Source organism: Ahaetulla prasina, chromosome 7 (assembly GCF_028640845.1).
Source record: "Ahaetulla prasina isolate Xishuangbanna chromosome 7, ASM2864084v1, whole genome shotgun sequence".
Classification (NCBI taxonomy): Eukaryota; Metazoa; Chordata; class Lepidosauria; order Squamata; family Colubridae; genus Ahaetulla; species Ahaetulla prasina.
Window position 1 is genome coordinate 9,932,608 of NC_080545.1, and position 26,124 is coordinate 9,958,731.

The 26,124-nt window shown below is 44.0% G+C and overlaps 1 protein-coding gene across 1 annotated transcript in view; it reads left to right on the top strand.

Moving 5' to 3' along the window:
- The window catches only part of CCDC146 (coiled-coil domain containing 146), a 129,620-nt gene that overhangs the window by 64,708 nt on the left and 38,788 nt on the right, over positions 1 to 26,124 (top strand). Inside the window, exons 3-9 of the mRNA XM_058189538.1 lie at positions 4,838 to 4,920; positions 7,856 to 8,065; positions 12,839 to 12,896; positions 14,899 to 15,075; positions 18,140 to 18,213; positions 19,324 to 19,551; positions 23,831 to 24,017. Coding sequence (XP_058045521.1) covers positions 4,838 to 4,920; positions 7,856 to 8,065; positions 12,839 to 12,896; positions 14,899 to 15,075; positions 18,140 to 18,213; positions 19,324 to 19,551; positions 23,831 to 24,017 — 1,017 coding nt within the window. The remainder of the gene's footprint in view (positions 1 to 4,837; positions 4,921 to 7,855; positions 8,066 to 12,838; positions 12,897 to 14,898; positions 15,076 to 18,139; positions 18,214 to 19,323; positions 19,552 to 23,830; positions 24,018 to 26,124) is intronic.

Below are 26,124 nucleotides of genomic sequence, written 5' to 3' on the forward strand. Positions count from 1 at the left end.
TACCGCCCTTCTCCGAGGACTCAGGGCGGTGTACATCACAAATAAAACATAGGTATCGAAAAAGTTAAAATACAAAATTGGTTAAAAAACCGATTCAATGCACTAAATAATTAAAACAGGGATGTAAAATTCTAAAAATTCTAAAAGCCCCACTAAAAACCCTCAATAAAAACGTTAGGCCAGCCCTGCTTGATGAAAAAAGAAAGTTTTGAGCTTGTGTTTAAAGGTCCGAAGATCAGGGAGAAGACGTAGCCCCACAGGTAGTTCATTCCACAGGGCCGGAGCCCCCCCAGAGAACGCTGTTCCCCTGGGGGCCGCCAACCGACATTGTCTGGCCGACGGCACCCTAAGGAGGCCCTCCTGTGAGAGCGCACCGGACGGTGGGAGGCTGTTGGCGACAGCAGGCGGTCCCGTAAGTATCCCGGTCCAATGTCATGGAGCGCTTTAAAGGTGATAACCAGGATCTTGAATCGCACCCGGAAGACCACTGGTAACCAATGCAGCCTACGCAGGAGAGGTGTTACATGGGAGCTACGTGACGCTACGTGACTATGTGTTTGTTTTCCTGTGATCGGTATTCCTTGACTAATTGAAAAGACCCCTATTGGTTTCTTTAACAGTAACAGAGTTGGAAGGGACCTTGGAGGTCATCTAGTCCAACCCCTTGCTCACCCAGGAGACCTGTTGCAAATATGTTTTTAAAAATCTTCATTGAACCATCAGCAACATGTATTAAAAACAGTGAAATATTGACCGAGGCATCTTCAGCATATCTTTATTGCATTATTTTTCATTATTATTGCTGAGTCAACAAATTGGACATATTCAATAGATAGTCCTCAACTTACAACAGTTCATTTAGTGACCGTTCAAAGTTACAACATCACTGAAAAAAGTGACTTATGACCATTTTTCACATTTACAACCATTGCAGCATCCCCATGGTCAGGTGATCAAAATTCAGATTCTTGGCCATTGATTCATATTTATGACCGTTGCAGTGTCCCGGGGTCACGTGATCCCATTTTGCGACCTTCTGACAAGCAAAGTCAAGGGGGAAGCCGGATTCACTTAGCAACCGTGTTACTAATTTAACAGCTGCAGTGATTCACTTAACAACTTTGGCAAGAAAGGTCGTACAATGGGGCACAATTCACTTAACGAATGTTTCACTTAGCAACGTAAATTTGGGGCTCGATTGTGGTCGTAACTCAGGTCTACCTGTACTTATGCTGCTAAGCGAGAAATTTGTTCAGTGAGTTTAGTCACCAAATGGGGCAAGACTCATTAACCGATGTTTTGCTTAGCCACTGAAATTTTGGGCTCAACTGTGGTCGTAAGTCGGAGACGACCTGTTCAGGACCTAAGGATGCTCTTAACTTTTTAAGAATTTTTTTGCAGGTCCCTACATAACTTGGGTACCGTTCCAATCCCAAAACGGATGACTAATCTTTTTTTTTAAAAAAGCCGAAGTCCTATTTTGCCTGTAGATAAAATTACGGTGCAACTCAACTTTTGGAAAGGAATTCCTACTTTGATTCGATGAGTCATTTTCAAGACCGGGGTTTATCATGCCACTAGTCAAATACCAAGCATTCTCAGAAATCACTCATATTAGGCTCTAGGACTCTAGGTCTTGTTCTGTTGACATATCCCTGGAGAACTGTTCCTTAAAATGAGCTGTGAAATTATAAATTCCAGACCAAAGGCCACATTCTGAACTTCTGACTCAGGCAGGAAATTCTCTTCTTGTAATGTTCCCGTTGCTATGTAAACGGATCTCTCGTTATATTTACGCAATACTGAATCCGTTTCTCTTATCAAACTCCTGATAATGATGACATTGCTGGGGAACCCTTATTAATCTCCATTAAAATTCTGGTCTAAACCTTGGAGCCAATTTTAATAAATCTGTGACTAGATCAAGCCGGGGGTGAAATGCTACCGGTTTGGACCGGTTCACGCGAACTGGTAGTAAAAAAAAATGCTACCATTTTGGGCGAATCGGTAGTAAAAAAAAAAATGCTACCAGTTCGGACGAACTGATATTCCCAACGATTAGCTGTGCCACGCGATTTTGATTAGCTAGAAAGCAGGAAATCCTGCTTTCTAGCGAATCTAAATTGCACGGCACAGCTGTTTCCCGCCCCCCTCGCTGTTCTACTTACCTTGGAAAAGGCTTCTTAAGCCTTCTTTTTCAGCGCTGTGCGGTAGCGTCTGCGGTGCGCAAGCACACAAAGCATGTGTTTGGTGTGCACTGTGTGTGCACGCACGCAACGAACTGGTAGCAGACCTTGAAGGATTTCACCACCGGTTCAGGCCATGTATTAGCAACTAGCCTGTTGCTCCTGATTCACATATAGGTAGTCCTTGTCTTACAACAGCTTGTTTACCGACCGTTCAAACTTAGAATGGCACTGAAAAAAAGTGACTTACTACCGTTTTTCGCTCTTAACGACCGTTGCAGCATCCCCAAGGTCAAGTGATCAAAATTCAGAGACTTGGCAACTGACTCATATTTGTGATAGTTGCAGTGTCCCCTTTTGTGACCTTCCAACAAGGTTGTAAAATGGGTCAAAGCTCACTTAACAAATGTCTCGCTTAGCAACAGAACTTTGGGGCTCAGATGCGATCGTATGTCGAGTACAATCGGTAGTTCTTGATGGACAACATACGTTTAGTGACCATTCAAAGTCACAACAGCACCGAAAAAGGGACCTGACCGGTCCTCACACTTATGACAATCACAGCATCCTCAGAGTCCTGTGATCAAAAATTGGGTGCTCCATCCAGGACTGGCGTCCAACTTTCTAGCGAGGTTAAGTGTAGATATGACGGTCCACAGCAGTAATTTACAAACAAGGTAGATTGAAAAAAAGAAAAAAGAAAATCATTTGCAACTTCTTGTCTTTTTTCAAAATGAAGTAAGATAAGGTAAAGGTTCCCCTTGCACATACGTGCTAATCATTCCCAACTTTAGGGGGCGGTGCTCATCTCCGTTTCAAAGCCGAAGAGCCAGCGCTGTCCAAAGACGTCTCCGTGGTCATGTGGCCGGCATGACTCAATGCCAAAGGCGGATGGAACGCTGTTCCCTTCCCACCAAAGATGGTCCCTATTTTTTCTACTTGCATTTTTTACATGCTTTCGAACTGCTAGGTTGGCAGAAGCTGGGACAAGTAACGGGAGCTCACCCCGTTACGCAGCACTCGGGATTCAAACCGCTGAACTGCCGACCTTTCCATCGACAAGCTCAACATCCTAGCCTCTGAGCCATTGCATCCCTGAAGTACAGATAGTCCCTGACATATGACTGCAACTGAGCCCAACATTTCTGTTGCTGTTTGTGAAGTGAGTTTTGTCCCATTTTTACGAACTTTCTTGCCACAGGCGTTAAGTGAATCACTGCAGTTGTTAAGTTAGCAACACGGCTGTTAAGTGGTTTCCCCATGGACTTAGCTTGTCAGAAGGTCCCAAAGGCGGATCACGTGACCCCGGGGTCACTGCAACCGTCATAAATATGAAGCACTGGCCAAGCGTCTGAATTTTGATCATGTGACCATGGGGATCACTGATGGCTAACCTTTTCCGGACCGAGTGCCCAAAGCACATGTGTGCGCACAAATGCACGTGTGAGTGGCCGAACCCCAAAAATGCAATGTGCGCATGCCCCCCGCATATGCACCCCAACCCCCGTGCATGCATGTCCCCCCGCATGGACCCTGCCCCCCCATGCATATGTGCATGTTCCCCACATGCACCCCGTGGGCCCGCTTATGCGCATGCCCCCCCCACATACCTCATCCCCATGCATGCACGAGAGACCCAATGACCAGCTATTTAGCACGAGGCGCATGCGCGAAAGAGCTGAACTGGGGTGCCAGCTCCCGTGCGCACAGAGAGGGCACTGTGTGCCACCTGTGGCACGTTTGCCATCGGTTCGCCATCATGGATGGGGATGCTTCAACCATTGTAAGTGTGAAAAACGGTTGTAAGTCACTTTTTGCCGTGCCGTTATAGCTTCGAACGGGTCACTAAACGAACTACCTATCGTTTCTTGTTGCTCCCTTTGATTTCACCAGGGTTCTACTGACAATGTGGTGCATCTATTAAAATTTAGCCAGGTATCTATAAAGATTATTTGAGTGATTAATATTTGACAAATACTCTTTAATATTAATGGCAGCAAGATTACTGATAGGACAGTATTGGAAGAAAAAAGAAGTACCTATAATAGGAGAATGGATATTGAAAGTTGCCAATTTGGCTGAGATGGCAAAAATCTCAGCCTTTTTGAAAGACAATACGCATGAAAGATATTTAAATGAATGGAAAAAATGGATTGACTATATTCAAAACAGATATCAGACTAAGAGTTATCAGACTGCCTTTGAATGATTAGGATGTATTATTTTTGATTCTTTTGGGGGAGGTTAGGAACTGATGAGAATTGTAGGAGTATAATTGAGTTGGGAGGGAAAATTTTTTAGCATATGTTTGTTTTATTTTTAACTATACCTTTTGTTTGTTCCGGGAAGTCGGGGGGTGGGGGGTTGTGAAGGGAGGGGGGAGGGGGGAAAAGGGGGAAATTTTTTTTTTTGTAAAACTTTTTCAATTTTTTAAAAAAATTAATGGCTGGATTTGCTTAATTTTTTTTAATGATAATCCTGTGATATTCCAGAAGTTGTGAAACAAGCGTACATCTTTGTATTGATTAATTGTTGATTGTCAAATACAACTCAACTATAATTTATTTAGATATTGTCTTAAGGTTGGTAAATTTCCTATATGATGACTTCACAATTTCATTAGAGTCTCTTTGTCTTCTGCAATTTCATAGCTGTTTTATGAAGGAAAAATCCCTGGAACAAGATTGGCTGAGTTGAAGGCAAAATACACCATGTTACATGATACTCTAGTAAGGTAAACTTCTGGTATTTACTGTATACATAATGTTTCAGTAGTTACTTAGAAACCTGTGTTTCAGCCGTTCTGAAATTTATTGATTTATATAGCAGGGATCTCCAACCTTGGCAACTTTAAGACTTGTAGATTTCAACTCCCAGAATCCCTCAGCCAGCTTTGCTGGCTGAGGAACTCTGGGAGTTTGAAGTCCTTAAGTCTTAAAGTTGCCAAGGTTAGAGACCCCTGCTATATAGAATTGTGTAACTTACTTACCATGCTTTGTAAATTGCCACCTACGGCTTATAATGTGAGGTGAACCAGATAACTATAGCTTTATATATAAAAAAAATTCCTTAACTAATCAATTAATAGTTTACTGTCTGTTGTATATAACAATCTTTATTCCAGTACAAATCTAATGACGGGTACAAAATCAGTAATTTATATCTGTGTTACATACATGCTAAACTAAAAAACAGCTTTAAAGCAGGGATGCTATTCAGCAGGTTCTGACAGGTTCTGGAGAACCAGTAGCGGAAATTTTGAGTAGTTCAGAGAACTGGTAAATACCACCTCTGGCTGGCCCCAGAGTGGGGTGGGAATGGAGATTTTGCAGTCTCCTTCCCCTGGAGTGGGGAGGGAAAGGAGATTTTGCAGTCTCCTTCCCCTGGAGTGGGGAGGGATTGGGGATGTTGCAGTATCCTTCCCCCAGGAGTGGGGAGGGAATGGGGATGTTGCAGTATCCTTCCCCTGTGACGCCCACAGAACCTGCAGTAAACAAATTTGAATTCCACCACTGCTTTAAAGTATATTGAGAATAAGTTGCCCAATGAAAGAACAATGTTCAGAGGTACAGGACAATAAATGCAAATAGTTTATAATGGGAAATAGCCTAAGAAACTTTGATTTGTCTGACTTAAGGAAGAGTTTTTAATGTATTTTTTAAACATTGCAAAATGTAGTGTTTCTCTGCTTTAAAATGATGAGTCAGAGGAAAACGCTTCTTTTTTTTCCCATTGAAACCTGTTTTTTTTTTTATTGTATTCTTGGCATGAGGGAAAAGCACGCTCGTGCATTAAAAGACAGAAAAAGACAGAAAATACGAGAAAAAAGACCATGTCCTCCTGCTTTTGTGTAGGGATCAAATACATTTTGGACACTGATAGCTTATTTATTCAACTTGCTATGCTGGCAGCTCTCCATCCTTTACAACAGCCAAAATTTACAATCAAAACTAGAATCTAAAGCGGAAAAGCCTGCTTTAAAATAGGGGTCTCCAACTTTAGCAACTTTAAGACTTGTGGACTTCAACTCCCAGAGTTTCTCAGCCAGCTTTGCTTGCTGAGGGATTCTGGGAGTTGAAGTCCACGAGTCTTAAAGTTGCCAAGGTTGGAGATCCTTGCTTTAAATGGTGTATTTTGAAAAGCATTTTAGTAAACCAAGAAGAGGCACTAGAAAGTTAGCACCCACCCCTCTCCTTGAAGAAGGAACTATTTTGAGGAATATTAAAAAAGGCAGAATATTATATTTCCCTAAAGGAGGAATGGAGAAACATGCTCTTGGAGACCGAAAACACCCCCCCCCAAGTCTTTCTAAGTAGCCCCCAGCAGATATTTTGTGCCCATTGAGAAAGATTGGGCTAGCCTATCTACAGAGCAAAAGACCTTCAGCTCAGGGGTGAAATGTTCCTGGTTTGGACCGGACCGGCTGATCCAGTAGCGATGGCAGCAGGTGGTTCGAAGAACCGGGAGCAAAAATCCCTGCCCCCCCACCCCGCCCATGCTCACCCAATTGCCCAGTCGCCCACTTGCCTGCTTGCCCGCCTGCCTCTTCTTTTACAAATTGCTTTTAAAAGTAAAAAAAAAAAGGCTCTGCCGATTACAGCTGAGCTGCCTTTTTTTTTTTACTTTTAAAAGCATTTTTTACAACCTATTCGCACTCCACTCCACTCCACTCCATTCCATTCCATTCTGTTGCATCTGTTACAGAAAACAGGGCTCAATCCGGACATATTTTAATCAGTCTGCTAAAGCTTTGTCCAAAAATTATCTGATCAACTGACTGATCAGTAGCATCAATAAATTGGATGCTGTTTGGTAAATTTTACACGTACAGTGGCACCTTGCAGAGGTGGGTTTCAGCTGATTCTGACCAGTTCTGGAGAACCGGTAGCGGAAATTTTGAGTAGTTTGGAGAACTGGTAAATACCACCTCTGACTGGCCCCGCCCTCATCTATTCTCTGCCTCCCAAGTCCCAGCTGATTGGGAGGAAATGGGGATTTTGCAGTAACCTTCCCCTGCCACGCCCATCAAGCCACGCCCACAGAACCAGTAGTAAAAAAAAAATTTGAATCCCACCACTGGTACCTTGGTATTCAAATGCTTTGAAGATTTGGTACTCGATGCATTTTTTTTACATGATTTATTTTTTATTTTTTTATTTTTTTATTTGAATTTATATCCCGCCCTTCTCCGAAGACTCAGGGCGGCTTACACTGTGTTAAGCAATAGTCTTCATCCATTTGTATATTATATACAAAGTCAACTTTTATTGCCCCCAACAATCTGGGTCCTCATTTTACCTACCTTATAAAGGATGGAAGGCTGAGTCAACCTTGGGCCTGGTGGGACTTGAACTTGCAGTAATTGCAAGCAGCTGTGTTAATAACAGGCAGACTTAGTCTGCTGAGCCACCAGAGGCCCCATTTTGTCCCGGTACTCATCATTTGTCTGGTATTTGACGCACAGACTAGAATTTATTGCTGTCAGCTGCCTTGTTGTGACTCACTCCATTATTCCTGACAGAGAAAAAAATGTTTGGTACTCATAGTTTTTGGTACTCAGTGCGCCTCTGGAACCAATTAACCACGAGGACCGATGAATTCTTCAATAGAGAGTATCATTTGGATAAAAAAAGAACAACCCTCCCCGGACATCACCAGTTTTATTCTAGTTTACAGGAATCAGAGATTCAGCTGCTGCAGGATGCTAAACGTTTTACGGTTAAGCTGGAGGACCAGCAGCAGGCACTGGAAAAAGCCGAGCAGTTCCCAGAGGACGCCACTTCAGAGGTCTCTAAACTGAGGCAGCAGTACCTGAGATACTTCAACGAGTACAACGCCATTCAAGAGAGAGAGTTTGAAATTCAGTATAAGCTGAATAGGTGGGTATAATATTTGGCCCATTGCCTATTTTAACAAAACTCCATGGGGTGTCGTTCCAGACTGCCAGGTTGTTGTGGCCCGCCAGCAGAGCAATGAGGACAATGAGGAGGTTGGGGACAATGAGGAGGTTGGGGAGGAACATGGGCCTGGAGTCCGGGGAAGGCTCTGATGAGGGCTCTGCATCAGAGGCAGAGATGGGGCCACTGCTGTCTGACAGTTATCAGCTACCTTTGGAGTCAGAGATAAGTGGGGCTGAAGAACAGCTGGAGCCTGTTCCCGATGTGCACATGCGCAGAGCTGCCAGGAGAAGGGAACAGCTAAGGAACAAAGGCCAACTCGGGAGTAAAGGCACAGGTGGACGGTGAATGGCCCCTCTCACAGGGAATAAAGAGGAGCGAAAGGGGAGGGGAGTTTGCAGGAAACAATTAGTTCATTTCATTAGTGTGAAGATCTGTTCGTGACTCTCAGAGACTCCTTGCCAAGTATTTTCTTGTACAGCATTGCGTTTGGACGATATCGACCTGGCCGCTCTCCAAGCCTGATGAGGTCTGTGGTTGTGAATTCACCCTTGAAAGACTGTTTGCTGGGACTTTGCTGGATGTGAAGGAGAGGAATTCACATTCGCTTAATAAAAAGGGGTTTTGTCAGGACAAGGCGTCTGCTTCCTGCTTTTGTGAAGCAGGCCAGAACACAGGTAAATAGAAAGAAGATAGAATACAGCTACTCCCTAACTTAACCACCACAATTCAGCCCACCGTTTCTGTTGTTAAGCGAGACCGCTGTTAAGTGAGCTTTGTCCCATGTTATGACTCTTCCGGCTGCGGTCGTTAAGTGATTCGCCGCATTTGCTCAGTTAGGAACGCGCTTGTTAAGTGAATCCGGCTTCCCCGTTGACTTCGCTTGTCAGAAGGTCGCCAAAGGGGATCATGTGCCCCCGGGATACTGCGATCGTCGTAAATAGGACTCAGTTGCTGAGTGACTGAATTTCGATCACATGTGATGCCGCATTGGTCGTAAGTGTGAAATACGGTCATGAGTCACTTTTTTCAGGGCCATTGTAACTTCGAATGGTCATTGACCATGGAGAGGGGAGAGGGAGAGAAGAAGAAGAGGGGAAAGGGAGAGAGAAGGGGAGAGATAGAAGGGAGGAGAAGAAGACAGGAGGGGAGGAGACGGAGAGAGGAAGGGAGGGGAGGAGAGGAAGAGAGGAGGGGAGAGTGTGATGACCGGGGTGTTTCATAAAGGCAACACAGCCAGAGAACTGTTATGAATCCCATTATTGGCACTAACTCTGCCCCCAACGTCCCTTTTACGGCCTGGAGAAAAGCTCTCCCACAAACCTGAAGATACTCCAGTCCAAACGCTGTAAACAAGATCGGCACAAAGTAGCATGGCAGTAATTCAAACAATCAGGAGGGAATGCCAGGAATGCAGGCCACAACTCTCAACACCAGATTAATTCAGGGTGTTTGTTGTTCCCAACAAACGCCCCTCCCAACTGCCTCTCCTTTAAACTCCATCCCCAGGTGTGCCTTGTGGAAGGAATCCGGGCCCTTTCCTTCCTCGTAAGCCACGCAACCCATGTTGCTCTCTTCTGCATTCTTCCCTGCATGCCCTAGGATGAGGAGGGGGTGGGCCTTGGTCTTCATCCGAACCCCTTCTCCCTTGTTCTATCTCTCCCCTGCTCTGCCCAGCCTGACTTTGCCCTTCCCCAGTTTCCTCAACAGCCAATGGAGCCACTCTCCCGCTGTCTGTCAGCGGGGAGGAGAGGAAGAGAGGAGGGGAGAGGAGAGGGAGAGGGAAAGGAGAGGAGAAGGAGAGGGAGGAGAAAGGAGAGTTCCTATCGGAGCAGGAAATACTGGAAGAGGACACTATTAGGTGGAGTGAGATTGCTTAATGTCAGACTCAGGGGCAATACAATCAGCGCTTTTACTATCAGTTAATAAGTAACAAAAAATAGGTCAAAACATACTGGAAAGCCCGACAGTGAACTTCAAAAGGACACCCAAATTGATCATAAGAACGTCCTTGGTGTTATCTCCCAAGCAAAGCTGGCTGAGGAACTCTGGGAGTTGAAGTCCACAAGCCTTAAAGTTACTAAGGTTGGAGACCCCTGCTCTAAGTCCTGCCTTCTAGAAGTTTCAGCCAAATTGTACAGTGGCCAACTGGGCAACAGTACCAAACTGGCTTAGATTTCAGAAAATAATGCTTCGATGTTGTCATCGAAAAACTGCCTTTCCTTTCCTTTCTACATGTAGCTGGACGTCGTCAATTTGTGACCACAGCGGAACCCAACATTTCCTTTTGCGACCTTCCGACAAGCAGAGTCAACGGGCAAGTTTAACAACCGTGTCACTAACCTAGCAACTGCAGTGATTCACTTAATGGCGGCAAGAAAGGCCATCAAATGTGGCCAAAACTCACTTAACCACCGTCTCGCTTAGCAACCGAAATTTTGGGCTCAGTTGTGGTCGTAAGTCGAGGACTGCTCGGATTGTGATCCGTATAAATGTGGATGGAGAATTTCCTTCTGTTCGTTATACAGCATTTCAACAGCTTGTGGAAGTAAAAATATGTGGTTTGAAAGATAATATCCCTTTGGTCCCTCATTTTGAAGGATGAACATAGTTGGGCCTTTTTCTGTTAGGAATGAGTGATCAACTTTATATCCCAAACGTGCTTTTCCAAAAGTCAACGGGATTTCCTTGTGTGTTTTTTTTTTCTTGAAAACATTTTGCTTGTCATCCAAGAAGCTTCTTCAGTTCTAAACTGAAGGATTTCAAAAATGAAGACGCTTCTTGGATGAGAAGTGAAACGTTTTCAAGTTTCAATTTCAAATCTTTATTGTCAGCGCACAACATGTGTACAATGAGATTGGTTGAGCTCCCTCAGTGCACCCCCCCAATACAATACAACTCACAGTGAAGACAAAAAATCCCTAACCCGATAAATCATATTAACAAAACACCCAGTCTTATTGCACCAGAGTGAACATGTTACATGTTGTGCTGGCCCTGCAGTCCATCATACTACGTAGTTATGATGTTATTTCTCATTCGGGAGTCTTGACAGCCCACAGATAAAAATTACTCTTTAGAATAGAATAGAATAGAATTCTTTATTGGCCAAGTGTGATTGGACACACAAGGAATTTGTCTTGGTGCATATGCTCTCAGTGTACATAAAAAGACAAGATACATTCGTCAAGAATCACAGGGCACAATACCCAGTGACAATCATACAGTGTAATAAGCAATCAAATCATACTAGGAAACAATCAATATCAATATAAATTGCAAGGATACAAGCAACAAAGTTACAGTCATGTAATCACAAGTGGGAGGAGATGGGCGACAGGTACGATGAGAAGACCAATGGCGATAGTAATGCGGCCTAATGTGAAGTTTGACAGTGTTGAGGGAATTATTTGTTTAGCAGAGTGATGATGTTTGGAAATAAACTGTCCTTGTATCTAGTTGTCTTGGTGTGCAGTGCTCTATAGAGTCGTTTTGAGGGTAGGAGTTGAAACAGTTTATGTCCAGGATGCGAGGGGTCTGTAAATATTTTCACAGCCCTTTAGCCTGTTTGTGCGGCTGGCTATACGTCTATATCTCCTTCCTGATGGTAGGAGGGTAAAGAAATGATGACCAGGGTGAGAGTCGCCCAGTGGTGGGATTCAGCCAGTTCGCACCAACTTCGGGAGAACCAGTTGTTAACTTTCTGAGCAGTTTGGCAGACTGGTTATTGGGAGAAATTATTAGGGCAGAGAACCAGTTGTTAAATTACTTGAATCCCACCACTGGAGTCGCCCCTGAAAGAAAAGTCGTTCAAGAAAGAAAAGGAAAAAAAAAACCAGTTGCCTTTTTGGAAAAGCACGCATCGGGACAACCAGGACCTGGGATGGCTGAGAATCTCCATAGATTTTTTTCTACATAGTCAGGACTGCGGTGTGTGAAAAATGATAATAATGTTTGTTCAACAAGAAATAAAAATTGCACATTGTTGTAAATATTAAAGGGTATATGCTTTCAGTTGATTACATTATTGATTTATATGTGTGTGTGTGTGTTTGTGTGTGTGTGTGTGTGTGTAGCATATGTATCAGAGGTGGTATTCAGCCAGTTCAGACCGGTTCGGGAGAACCGCTAGCTCCGACGATCAGTTGTCCCCAACCACCGGCCGTCGCTCTATCCTGTCCTTTATTTCCTGCTTTCTAGCTGATCTCAATCGTGCGGCACAGCTGATTCGTCCCCCCTCGCTGTTCTACTTACCGTTACTGACTTGGAAGGTAAAGCAACTGAGCTTCTAAATGCTCCATTTGCAGCACTGTGTGCAAGCGCCTTAGGCGCACGCATGCGCAAAGCGCGCGCTCACTGAACCGGTTGTTAAAACCGGCAGAATCCCACCACTGATATGTATATGTGTGTGCATGTATGTGTATGGGGGTATGTATATATATATATATATGTTTTCTGAGGTTTTCACGGGTGTTTGTATGTAGGTCTTTGGTTGTTCGGGTTTTCTCCTGTGTAAAATTGGAAGTGTCTTGGCGACGTTTCGACGAAGTCTCATTCGTCATCTTCAGGCTTCAGCTTCGTGCTTCTGGGAGCAATGTGTGCTCGCAGCTGTTTCTTCCTTTAATATATATATATATATATATTCTTTTGAGAGCGGGCATCAGAATTTCATTTTTTAATGTGTGTTCACAGAAAAAAAGTCACAATACAGGTTTATCTTATACACTGCCTTTTAATATTATTTATCCTATCTAGTTTACTAGAAGACAAGAAATTAATTGAAAAGGACTATCGCAAAGTTCCCAAAGCTTCTGTAAGTAAATTTCTCACATTACCTCAGACACCAAATTCTTTTTTTTAATCAATTTTTTTATTGATTCCCCCCCCCCCTCACACACACACAGTTTATGAACAGAGTATTGGCCATCTCATATCTTATACAACTTAACATATCCAAATACATTTTACTTAGTTACAATTTCTGCCCAAATATTCTTTTTCCATATTTTAATCGTGTCTTAATATTTCTATGCTCATTTATATAAACCACATCTTCTTTCGCCCTCAAGTTCTAATTTCTCCATTTTTACTAATATATATTCTCTTTTATTATTTTTTAGCTAATTCAATTTTTATCCTGATATATTCAAACATGTCCGGGGTTCTCTTTCTTCCATTTCATCTTTTTTGTTTTACAGCAATCTTTCTTCTCTTTCTCATTCCTCTCCCTCCCTTCTTTTATCCTTCCTACTTTCTTCTCTCCTCTCCTACTCCTTCTCTACTTCCCCTTCCTTTCTCCCCCTCCTCCTCTCTTCCTCCTTATCTAACCTTCTCTCCTACTTTTATTTCCCTTCCCTTTCTTCCTCTTTTCTTCCCTTTCTTCTTTCCTCCTCTCTCCTTCTCCCTTTCTTCCATCTCTCTCCTCTTTCTTATCTCTTTCTATTGCTATATTCATTTTCTTTTCAATATTTTTCACTATGGGTCAGACACCTAATTCAATGTGCTGAAAATACAGTCTTCAAAATGATTTTGCTGGAAATCATTACAACCTTAACATGACAAGTCATGTTAAGATTGTAATCATATATTTGTTTATCTGAAGATAAACAAAAATTTTCACACAGTGTAAATAGATGTGCCCAGAATTGTCCTATAAATCTGTGAAACTTAAGGGTAACTCTCATGTCCCTCCTTATCCTTCTCTTTGATAAGCTAGCTAGACCTTCCCAGCTCCCTCAAACTGTTCATTGTACGATTTAGCAAGGATGGAATGCAGTACTTTTTTGGAGGTGCTTCCAAACACAGACGAAAGGTGCTTTTGTGATGACTGGAAGTGGAAGAAAGGAAGAGATATCTCTCTATATAAAAGCCAAATACCACTCACTCATCACGAAATTTCCAGAACTATAAAGCCTACAAACTTGAAATTTGGCATGTATATTCCGCTTGGCTTCTAGGTGCTCGCTAAGAAAGGATTTTTCAAAATGACCATCAGATCATTAGTATTTTATATACAGTATTATATTCACACGCTCTGATGCTAAAGAGTTCAGACATTTTACTCCCCCTCCCCACCTGAAAGGAACTCTGTCCCAACTGCCAATTGCCTTATATTAACATGCTCTGATGCTACCCCTTCGCTAAACCAGGCGTGGGCGTGGTCACTGTGATTAATCCGGCCTGCTGGCTGGACTAGAAGCCCGATCACATAGATTTCATTTTAATGTATGCTGATTAGTGTGTGTTTAAAGTGACAATAAAGTTTCTATTTTACTCCTACTCTACGCTATTCTACACTCTACTCTACTCCTGTTCTATTCTATTCTGTTCTGTTCTGTTCTGTTCTGTTCTGTTCTGTTCTGTTCCATTCCGCTCCGTTCCGCTCCGCTCTGTTCCACTCCACTCCACTCCACTCCACTCCACTCCACTCCACTCCACTCCACTCCACCACTCCATTCCCTTCCATTCCATATTCCATTCCACTCCACTCCACTCCACTCCACTCTATTCCATTCCATTCCATTCCATTCCATTCCATTCCATTCCATTCTACTCCACTCCACTCCATTCCATTCCATTCCATTCCATTCCATTCCATTCCATTCCATTCCATTCCATTCCATATTCCATTCCATTCTACTCCACTCCACTCTACTCCATTCCATATTTTCTATTCTATTCTATTCTATTCTATTCTATTCTATTCTATTCTATTCTATTCTATTCTATTCTATTCTATTCTACTCCATCCCATCCCATCCCATCCCACCCCTTTCCATTAATACCATGAGTCACTCAGTTTCATTTTTTTAAAGGATGCGGACAAGAAAATCAAAGCCTTGAGGGACAGTTGCGAAGACCTGCGTAAAGAAACAACACAGAGAAGGCTAGAAATCAAACACCTGAAAGATGATCTCTTTGCGAGGCACAAACGTCTCGCAAAGGAGCACAAAGAACTGGAAGAACTATTTCGAAAACAAGAAGAACTAAAGGTAATGGAGGATGACCCGTAGACGCCTATTTATAGGGCTCCATTTGGATGTCTACTTCCAAGCCGTATAGAAAAAGGCTCACATATATTTTGTCGATGAAGATTCTCAGCCCTCCAGATGGAGTTATGTCAGAGGTTCCCAATCTTTTTCGCCCGCGGCTCCCCCGGAAATCCGACCTGCAACTGCGCATGCGCACCAGACGCCCCAGAAATGGCGCATCAGCGCCAGACCCAGCGGGCACAGATATTCCGCGGCGCCCCCATGACGATAGCGCGGCTCCCTGGGGGGCCGCGGCTCACACTTTGGGAATCACTGAGTTATGTGGAAGTTGATTCAAGACAACTGGATTTTTTTTTTTTGCTGGTTCGAAATGTTTCACTGCTTCTTCACTGCACAGTCTGAGCAAGTCCCCAGGAAGATTAACTCACCTGGAAGATCAAGCCCACTTCACAGGTTCTGTTGTGACCGAGGCCCAAGTAGTGATTACCAAACACAATTCAGGTCTGAACAAACTTATTTTATTAAAACAGCTCAGAATTAATTCATTCTCAGCTAAGTCCAAAACAAATTCTTCATAAACAGTCCTGCGGCCTTATCACCAACCTTTGAAGTCTTTGGCAACCTGCCAAAGGCTTTTTTTGGCAAAACCCCCACAAAGTTCAAGAGATGCTGACAAGAAGCAATGGAATCAACGTTGCTTTTCCACAAAGAACCCAATAGCTCATTGCTGCTCTTTTAAGCCTTATGGGAGGGGCCAATCATCTCTTGGCCTTACTCCTGAGTCGTCCTTTTTGCTTTAGCTGCTCTTGCCTTCTGGCAGCTCTTCACGTGTGTGCACTAGGAACAGGCTCCTCCTGTTCCTCTGCCTCTCTGCTTTCCGTCTCTGAAGGCTCCAGAGTCTGCACATCACTCCCAGATGGCCCTGACCCCATCTCTGCCTCTGACGCAGAGCCCTCGTCCAGAACTTCCCATGACTCCAGGACTGGCCCATGGTCCTCCCCAGCCTCCTCACTGTCCGACTCCACTGCCAGGTCCTTGGCTGCTGGCAGACCACTACAGGTTCATTGAGGGGGGGCACATTTAATGCCTCCCCTTGGGTAAAGGATTCATTTGGGCTGTGTTGCGGGAGAAGGCTCCTGTGCATTCCTTGGATAGCAAAGATGACTAACAAGCAAGTATTGGATCACGTAACACCAGACACGTCACTGGAAGGCAAAATCATGAAACTGCATCTTACATTGGACATATGCATGGGAATTCACTGGAGAAAGCAAATTCATTGGAGAAAGCAAGAGCTGTGGTGGTTAGAATGGGGTATTGCAGGGGAATTCTGCTGACTGCCAGCAGTTCGATTCTCACCAGGCTCAAGATTGATTCGGCCTTCCATCTATCCAAGGTTGGTTAAATGAGGAGCGAGATTGTTGGGGGCAATATGCCGACTCTATAAACCACTTAGAGAGGTCTGTAAAGCATCATGAAGCAGTATATAAGTCTAAGTGCTATTGCTATCATCACAAACATATTACAATTATATTAAGAGCCATGGTGGTGCAATGGTTAGAATGCAGTATTGGAGGCTAATTCTGCCGACTGCTAGCAGTTCGATCCTGATTGGCTCAAGGTTGACTCAATCTTCCATCCCTCTGAGGTTGGTTAAATGAGGAGCCAGATTGTTGGGGCGCTGTGCCGACTCTGTAAACCACTTAGAGAGGGCTGTAAAGCACCATGAAGCAGTATATAAGTCTAAGTGCTATTGCTATTGGAAGAGTTAACAGTAAAAGGAAACCAGAGCACCAAAGAACATGGCAGCTGGACACCATCAAAGTTGATACCAGACCAAACATAGAAAAACTCACGGAAGTTGTGCAAGATGGGAAGACATGGAGAGACCTGGCTCATAAACTGTCAAGAGTCAGACTGGACTAAATGGATATCATCATCATCATCGTCGTCGTAAAGGATTTAGGTATTTTAACATTTATATCCCGACTGACCTCTGCCTACTCACCTAAGGAGCCTATTCAAATTAGGTGAAGAAGTGAAACCTTCCTGCAGGACAGTGTTGTGGTCTGTCAGCAGCCCGTGGATCTGGCAACGGAGTCAAGACAGTGAGGAAACTGGGGAGGACAATGGACCAGTCCTGGAGTCAGGGGAAGGCCCAGATGAGGGCTCTGCATTGGAGGCAGAGATGGGGACATGGCCATCTGGGAGTGATGCGCGGACTCCGGAGCCTCCAGAGTCGGATAACAGAGAGGTAGAGGAACAGGAGGAGCCTGTTCCTAGTGCACGCATGCGAAAAGCTGCCAGAAGGCAAGAGCAGCTGAAGAAAAAAAGGACGACTCAGGAGTAACGCCAGGAGATGATTGGCCACTCCCATAAGGCTTAAAAGAGCAGCAACGAGCTGTTGGGTTCTTTGTGGAAAAGCAACGTTGATTTCCGTGCTTCTTGTCAGCATCTCTTGAACTTTGTGGGGGGTTTGCCAAGAAAAGCCTTTGCCAAAGACATCAAAGGTTGGTGATAAGGCCGAGGGACTCTTTATGAAGAATTTTGTTTTGCAGTAATCTGAGAATGAATTAATTCTGAGCTATTTTAATAAAATAAGTTTGTTGAGGACTGAATTGTGTTTAGTACACACTACTTGGGCCTTGGTCACAACAGATACGGGTTTATGGGAGGGGTGTCAAACCCAATCACATCGTGGGCTGTATCGGGATGTATCAGGATGTTTTTTGCCTTTGCAGAGCCGGGGCAGGTATGGTCTGCGTGGGCCAGCTATGGCCCTCAGGGCCGCCATTTTGACAGGCCTGGTATATGGGGTTCCCCCTAAGCAACTTGCTCAGACTGAAGACGCTACTTGGGTAAGCAACAAAACGTTTCCAACCAAAAGAAGAAGAAAGAAGACCAATTGTCACGACTCAACTTCTAGACTCCAATGTATTTCAAAGGGGGAAAAAAAACCATTCTCGGATCGTTCCTATGACCCAGCTTGAAGTTAATTCATCCTGAAACATTCTTAAACGCTTAGTTTCACGCGGGCTAATATTTATGTTTATTTTATCACCAGGATGAACTCGTCCGTCTCCAAGCCATTCCGATTCAGCTCGGAAAAGATATGGAAAAAATAAGCCGCCGAATGCAGTATGTTCTTCGCTTTATTATTATCGTTGATTGCACAATCAGCTAGATGTTTAGACTGGATTTGACATTATTGTATTACTATTATTATTATATTGTTATTCCACCTTTTAAAATACTCTCTTCTCTTCTCTTCTCTTCTCTTCTCTTCTCTTCTCTTCTCTTCTATTCTATTCTATTCTATTCTATTCTATTCTATTCCACATTCCAATCCATTCTATTCCATTCCATGAATATAGTTACAATCTCAAGAATTAGACTGTGATTACATGTATGCTCTGCTCTTGGGTAGAATGTACCATGTGGCTGTCCTCTGTATGTACACTGAGAGCTTCTGCACCAGAGACAAATTCCTTGTGTGTCTAATCACACTTGGCCAGTAAAGAATCCTAATCTGTTCTCTACTCTACTCCAGAAGAAACGAGATAGCCACTTATCTGAAATATAAGTTTGAGCAGGGAGCTGGACTAGAAGATCTTCAAGGTCCCTTCCAGCTCCTATTTTCTATTCTATTCTGTTCTGTTCTATTCTATTCTACTCTATTCCACTCCACTCCACTCCACTCCACTCCACTCCACTCCACTCTATTCTACTCTATTCTTGAAATAATAAAAGCCAAAAATACCTTACGCAGATTTTAAGCAATTATCTTTTGATATTTTTTTACGTATTTCCAAAGTTCAAATACAAAATCCAAAAAGGAAAAAAAGAAAAGGAAAAAAACACAAACAAAAGAAACAAACAAAACCAAAAATGTTTACTAAACAAAATATCAAACATACACCTAAAATGTTCCTCCCCTGGGTTCAATACTGATAAATATATTTTAACCATAATAATTTCCCAGCTTGTAATTCATAACCTTCTACATAGGGGTGTCAAACTCGCGGCCCATGGGCCGGATATGTCACGTGCTCACCACGCCCATCTCCAGTTTAGCGAAGGGGGAAAAAAGTGGTGATACGTCACGTGACGACAACGCAAGTTTGACACCCATGTTCTACATCCCTGTTTACCAAATAACATTTTTAAAAAAAATATATATATACCACAAATAGGAAACACAGACACCTTATCCTTACTCACGTCAGCCTCTGCCCCCGCTGCTTACAGAGACATCGAGAAAAGGAAACTCTCACTTCAGGAAGAAGCGCAAGAACTTCTGGAGACGTCCAAAAAAATGGAGACCAAGAGCACGGAGACCATGGCGGAGAAAGAAGACGCCATCAAAGAGGTCGAAGGGAAGAAAGCGCTGCTCGAGATCAAAGAGCGAGAATTCAACACTCAGACCAAGGTGCACGAGATTAATAAAGAGAACGAAGGCACCGCCATTTCAGAGAGGTAAGTTCTTCCTGAATATTTAATTTTTAGCGAATGAAGGTAAATGTACCTGTCCCAGGATAACGTCGCAGGATCCGATCTGAGTCGGTCATCGAGACCGTGGCAAGAAAGATTGTAAAATGGGGCAAAAATTCGCTTAACAATTGTTCGCTTAGCAATATAAATTTTGGGGTTAACTGTGGTCATAAAGTCAAGGACTACCTGTTAAGGACAGTCTTGTCTCACAACCGATGTTGTACTCTGCTATTGAGCAGAGTACCCTTTGAATTTACGCACGAAAACGACTGAGAATGATTTATTTATTTATTTATTTATTATATTTGTATACCGCCCTTCTCCCGAAGGACTCAGGGCGGTTCACAGCCAATAAAACCAGAATACATATAATACAGATTAAAAACAGTATAAAAAACTAATTCGATAAATAGCCTAAAATTTTTTAAATACGAGTAAAACCCCAGTTAAAAACCCCAATTTAAAAACCCCGATTTAAAACTATGTTCAAGCTAGTCCTGCACGTCGAAACAACAGCGTCTTCAGCTTGTGGCGGAAGGTCCGGAGGTCGGGGAGTTGACGAAGCCCCGGAGGCAGCTCGTTCCAGAGGGCAGGAGCCCCCACAGAGAAGGCCCTCCCCCTGGAGGTCGCCAGCTGACATTGTTTGGCTGACGGTATCTGGAGGAGGCCCTCTCTGTGAGAGCGCAATGGTCGGTGAGAGGCTACTGGTGGCAGTAGGCTGTCCCGTAAATATCACAGTCCTGAGCCATGGAGCGCTTTAAAGGTGATAACAAGAACCTTGAATTGAACCCGGAAGACCACTGGGATTGTGGACAATAACCGTTAACATACAAACAAACTGGGTTTTGATAATATTTTACTTTTAGGGGAAAAGCAAAATTGTAGTCCAAAAACAATCCAGGTCATACACATATAAAGTGAGATAAAGATTAGTCGAGGGATATTTTTTCAAATATAAAGTCTTCTTACCAGTTGTAGAAAAATACAATAAAACAGATCTTCTTTAGTATCATTCAGGAACAAAGTTCAATATAAAAACAGTCAATAAATATTAAAGAAGCAACAAATAGCCATAGATCAAGCAATGGTCATGCATAGAGATCAAATATAGAGTTACAGCATATCAGTAGGTAAAAATGGTGTAGAGTTCACAACAAACCATAATTCAGCTTTCCTTAAGTACATTGGCTACAGAGCTCAGCCGATCAGGATGCATGATGATGCAACAAAGTTTTTAAAGCTACATTATTATTATTATTATTATTATTATTATTATTATTATTATTATTATTATTATTATTATTATTATTATTATTATTATTATTATTATTATTATTATTATTATTATTTATTATATTTGTATACCGCCCATCTCCCGAAGACTCAGGGCGGCTTACACTATGTTAGCAATAGTATTCATCCTATTCGTATATTTATATACAAAGTCAACTTATTGCCCCCAACAATCTGGGTCCTCATTTTACCTACCTTATAGTAGGTGTCAAACTTGGTCCTTTAAGACTTGTGGACTTCAACTCCCAGAGTCCTCAGCCAGCTTTGCTGGCTGAGGGACTCTGGGAGTTGAAGTCCACAAGTCTTAAAGGGACCAAGTTTGGACACCCCTGTTATAAAGGATGGAAGGCTGAGTCAACCTTGGGCCTGGTGGGACTTGAACTTGCAGTAATTGCAGGCAGCTGTGTTAATAACAGACTGTCTTAGCAGCCTGAGCCACAGAGGCCCCTTTTTATTAAGAATTTTTAATTAAATACAAATATTCATTTTGTTAATAATGTCTTAATTGGTTTTACTTATCTAGAGTTTAAGCTTGTATAATTTTAATTTTAATTTTAAAGGAATATGTTTTTAGAGAAAAAAGAATAGAACTTTTCTTATTTATATTTGCTGCTCATATGACCAGAAACTTTTAGCTTGAATAATACTTTTAGCTACAAACACACAATCTTGGTTTATATATTTCCTGACCAACCAGTTGGCCAATAACAATTTCCTAACACTACCTTTAACGTGTTTTGGTTTTTTTAAAGTACTGAGGTTTGGACCATACTTCATGCCCGTGATTCCATATTCCATTCTACTTCTCAAAATAACTGGATGGGTGGGAAAGATCTGAAACATTGATATGACAAAACACCTGAACAAATCACATTATTTTTTTTAAAAAAATCCGAATACTGTAAAACAGGGGCGTCAAACTGGATTTCTTCGAGGACCAGATCAGCATTGTAGTTGTCCTCTGCGGGCCAGCAAGAAGGGGGCAGGATGGATGCCTCCTGCAGCACCCTGCTGGCCAAAACAGAGCTTGGGGGGTTTGCGTGCGACCCCCCGCATCACATTTTCACCCTCCATGGCCTCGTGCAGCACTCTGCTGGTTATTTTTTGGGCCATTTTCAGGGCGATTTTCAGAGGTCATGGAGGATGAAAGTGAGGTGCAGGGGAAGGGGTGAAATGCTCCCGGTTCTGACTGGATCTTGCAATCCGGTAGTGATTGAGGCCGGTGGTTCGGTGATCCAATAGTGATCGCTGAATCACTGGTGACACCCACCACCCAGGTGTCATTACTTCCTGGTTTTAACCAGGAAGTAATGTGTTTTTTACCTTTACGCATGCACAGAAGGTTTTGCGCATATGCAGAAGGTCTGCACACGCATGTGACGCGTGCGGGGCATGTAAACGTCCAAGCCGGTAAGGAAGGTAAGTAGATTTCACCCCTGTGCAAGGAGCCTGCACGAAGCCTGTTTTAGCCATCAGAGGCACTACGGGCCAGTCCTTTGATATTTCCAGGCTGGCCCGTGGGCTGGATTTAAGAACCCTGCGGCCCACATTCAGCCCGCAGGCCTTGAGTTTGACACCCCTGCTGCAGTGGTGGAATGCAAATTTTTTTTTACCGATTCTGTGGCCGCGGCTTGGTGGACGTGGCTTGGTGGTCATGTGAGTGGCTGGGCATGGCGAACTCAATGTCACTCCCACCCAGTCACATGACTCGCCCTCCAGTCGCACCTACCCAGGTTTTGTGGCTCCCAGTGTTTTCCGTGGGAAATGGGTCATGTGACTGGGTGGGCGTGGCCAATTCGATTGCTCTCACCCTTAGGACATTTCTCCTTAGTCCAACTCACCAATAAAATAGCACAATAAAATAACACCGTTCCAATATTTAGAACAGAATAGAACAAAAAGAGTTGGAAAGGACCTTGGAGGAAACCCTTACACCACTTCAGACAAATGATTAGCCAATCTCTTCTTTAAAACTTCCAGTGTTGGAGCATTTACAACTTCTGGAGGCAAGTTGTTCCACTGATTAATTGTTCTGTGAGGAAATTTGAGGGGCTCTTACAAAAATGAGAGAATCAATCTATTTTCCAAAGCACCAAAAGGCACAACAAGAAACAGTGGATGGAAATTAACCAAAGAGAGAAGCAACCCAGGACTAAGGAAAAATTTCCTAAGGGTGAGACCAGTCAACCAATGGAATAGCTTGCCATCACTAGAGGTTTTCAAAAAGAGTGAAGGAAGTACACCTCAAAAGGACAGTGCCAGGAACCACTAAAACAATGCAGAAAACTTAAAGCAGCTCTTCCCCCTTTTTTTAAAAAAAGTCAATCCCAAAGCAAACGCAGCAGCTGAGAGGGAAACTAAGAGCAGCTGCTCAGGCTAATTGAAAGCCTGGGCGTGCTGCCAAAAGCCATTAAACCTTCCAACTCTATTATTCTATGTCCTCTATGTTCTAAATTGGGTGCTTCACAGCAGAAGCAATACAGTTGGCTGGACCACACTTGCGTTAGATTCACGGCCTGTATGATCAAGCTGCATCATTGTTCCCTGCTGTATCTTTTCCCCCAGGAAGAAACAAGAAGGGAAGAGGTTAATCCCATCCCTAGATGGGTGATTGATGGGTTTCCCTGCCCTAATCCTGTCAGTTTCTGTTTTTTTATTGACTTGATTCAGCTACATTCCAGCTGCAACTGTTAAGTGGAGCTATTAACTGAAGGGAGGGAGGGAGAGAGAGAGAAAGTGAGAAAAAGAAAGAGAGAAAGAAAACCTCTCTTGCACTTTATTTTTAACCGGTTCTCCGAACTACCTAAGCAATTTACTAAGGGTTCGGGCAAACCGGTGAGAACCGGCTGAATTTCACCTGTGACCTCCTGTAAAGCCTTCTCTGTAATTATTGCTGGTCTGAATCTGAGAGTTAAAAGTGTGGCTCCCTTGTTTATGTCGTAACAAAAACTCGTTTTCTACGCTTGCGTAGGGGCCAATTAGAAATGGGTTTTCGCAACATGTCGAATTTGAAACAGAAACTGCATGATACTCTGTGTCGGATGCAAAGAGAGAAGGAGAAGGACTTGCGCACCTTTAAAAAGATGGAAATGCAGCTTAAAATCGCGCACGAAAGCCTGGCACAAGTTCAGTCGCGTCACGAAAGAATGCTTTTAGAGGTGTGTACGAGTAAGTTTGGAGAGCAATGTCAAGTTTTATTACTTTTTCCATTGTTTGGGCCAAATACTGTTAAAAAGTGTGGTTGCTAAGAAGAGGATGACCGAAGGATGTCATACAATAGATATTTGGTTGGGTTTTTTTTTTTGGGAAAAAAATAGTACAAATTTAAGATTTCCGAAGCTATAAGAGTTTAGCAATTTCTATTATATCAGCAGTCCCCAACTTTTATAGCTTGCTGGCCCGGCTTGGGAGGCGGAAGAAGAGAACCAGGCCACAAGCAGACACGCACATGTGTACACGCGTGTTGGCCCACCTCTTGTGCAGCCCGCTTCCGAATGGACCAGCGGTCCTCAATCTTTGCGGCCTGGTGGTCCAGCTTGGTGGGGGGAGAAGGAAACCAGGCCATACAAGTGGCAGGCCAGTGCACACACGTGTGTGCAGATCAACTTGCACGCATGCATGTACGACAGCCCCCCATTCTTGCAGCCCAGTTCCAAATATACCACAGCCCAGTAGTGGGCCGTGTCCTGGGAGGGTTGGGAACCCCTGTATTATATTCAGTAGTGGGCTGCTGCCGGTTCGGACTGTGTTGTGTCTCGCCCGCTCCCCCTGCCGCAGCCAGGCCCCTCTTATCTCCTGCCGGATGCTGATAGTGCAGAAGAATGTCCTGGCATGCCTCCAGCCCCAGCCCTGGCACCATGCCCAGGCAAACGGAGCAACTAAACCCCTCCCCCACAGCATGTGAGCCTGAAAAATGTGAGGCCAGTCATGAGCTAGGATTGCCAACAGCTGGAGGCTGGAGAGATCCTCGCTTCCGGAGAGTTGAGAGGCGACGTCAGCAAAAGGAAAGGAGGGGCAGGCCTGGATAAGTGCTGAGTCATGGAGCCACACCCCATGGCCTATATAAAGGATCTGCTTTCTGGCATTCTCTGAGTCAGGCAAAGTCTAACTTGGATTGCTGAAGTCACATCCTGGTCTCCTGCCTGCCTTGAGAACTCTGATAGGACTTTGGCAGAGCTGCAGAGGCACGCTTGATACGGACTTCCCCGACCCGGCCGTCAGCAGAGGAGTGGGACACGACAGACTGGTTCAGGCAAACTGGTTGTTCCGACCTGTGGCTGGGCCCGCCCATCCACCCTGGCACTATCACGTCCTATATAATCTCCAGTTTTTCGATGCCGTGCACATGCACGCTCACATTTTCGGTTCTGGGTGAACCGGCTGTTACAGTATATGACACCCACCTCTGATTATATTATTATATCACTAGTGAAGAGAAGGACCAGGGGTGACAGAATAGCAGTCTTCTAATATTTGAGGGGCTGCCACAGAGAGGAGGAAGGGGTCAAGCTATTCTCCAAACCGCCTGATGGCCAGACAAAGAATAATGGATGGAAACTGATCAAGGAGAGATTCAACCTAGAAATAAGGATACATTTTCTGACAGTGAGAGCAATCAACCAATGGAAGTTGTGGGTGCTTCATCACTGGAAGCTTTCAAGAAGAAACTGGACTATAGTTTGTGTGTTGAGCGGCTGCTCTTCCGGTTTCCGGCACGCAAATGTGCACTGACCAGCTGGTCTTCGCATGCGCATGCACCAGAAACCGCAAGGCCAGGTGGCTGGTTTTCATATGCGGCCTGGAAACCGAAAGATCATCTTTCTGGCGTGCGCATGCACACCAGGTGGCTACTCTTCCAGTTTTTGGCATGCATGAGCTCGCGCGAGCTCCCGTTTTGGCACTCAGTGCTGAAAAGGTTCGCCAACACTGGGTTCAAAAATTTTAGCAAGGGGTTCTCTGCCTGGTTGCTGGGTGGGCGTGGCCATGGTGGGTGTGGCCTAGTCAGCCTCCTGCTCCATGGTGAGAGGGGTCATTTTTGCCCTCCCCGGGCTCCAGAGGCTTTTCTCGAGCCTCCGGGGGGGGCGAAAACTGCCTCCCCAGGCTCTGGAGGGTGGAAACATGCCCGTTTCCGGCCTTCCTGAACTTCTGATAGGCCCATTTTACGCTCTCCCTGAGCCTCTGCCCGCATCCTGCACTTACCTGCATCCAAAATGGGCCGCGTGGGGACTCCTGGGAGGGGCGGGGTGGAGCGGGGTGGGCAGGGCC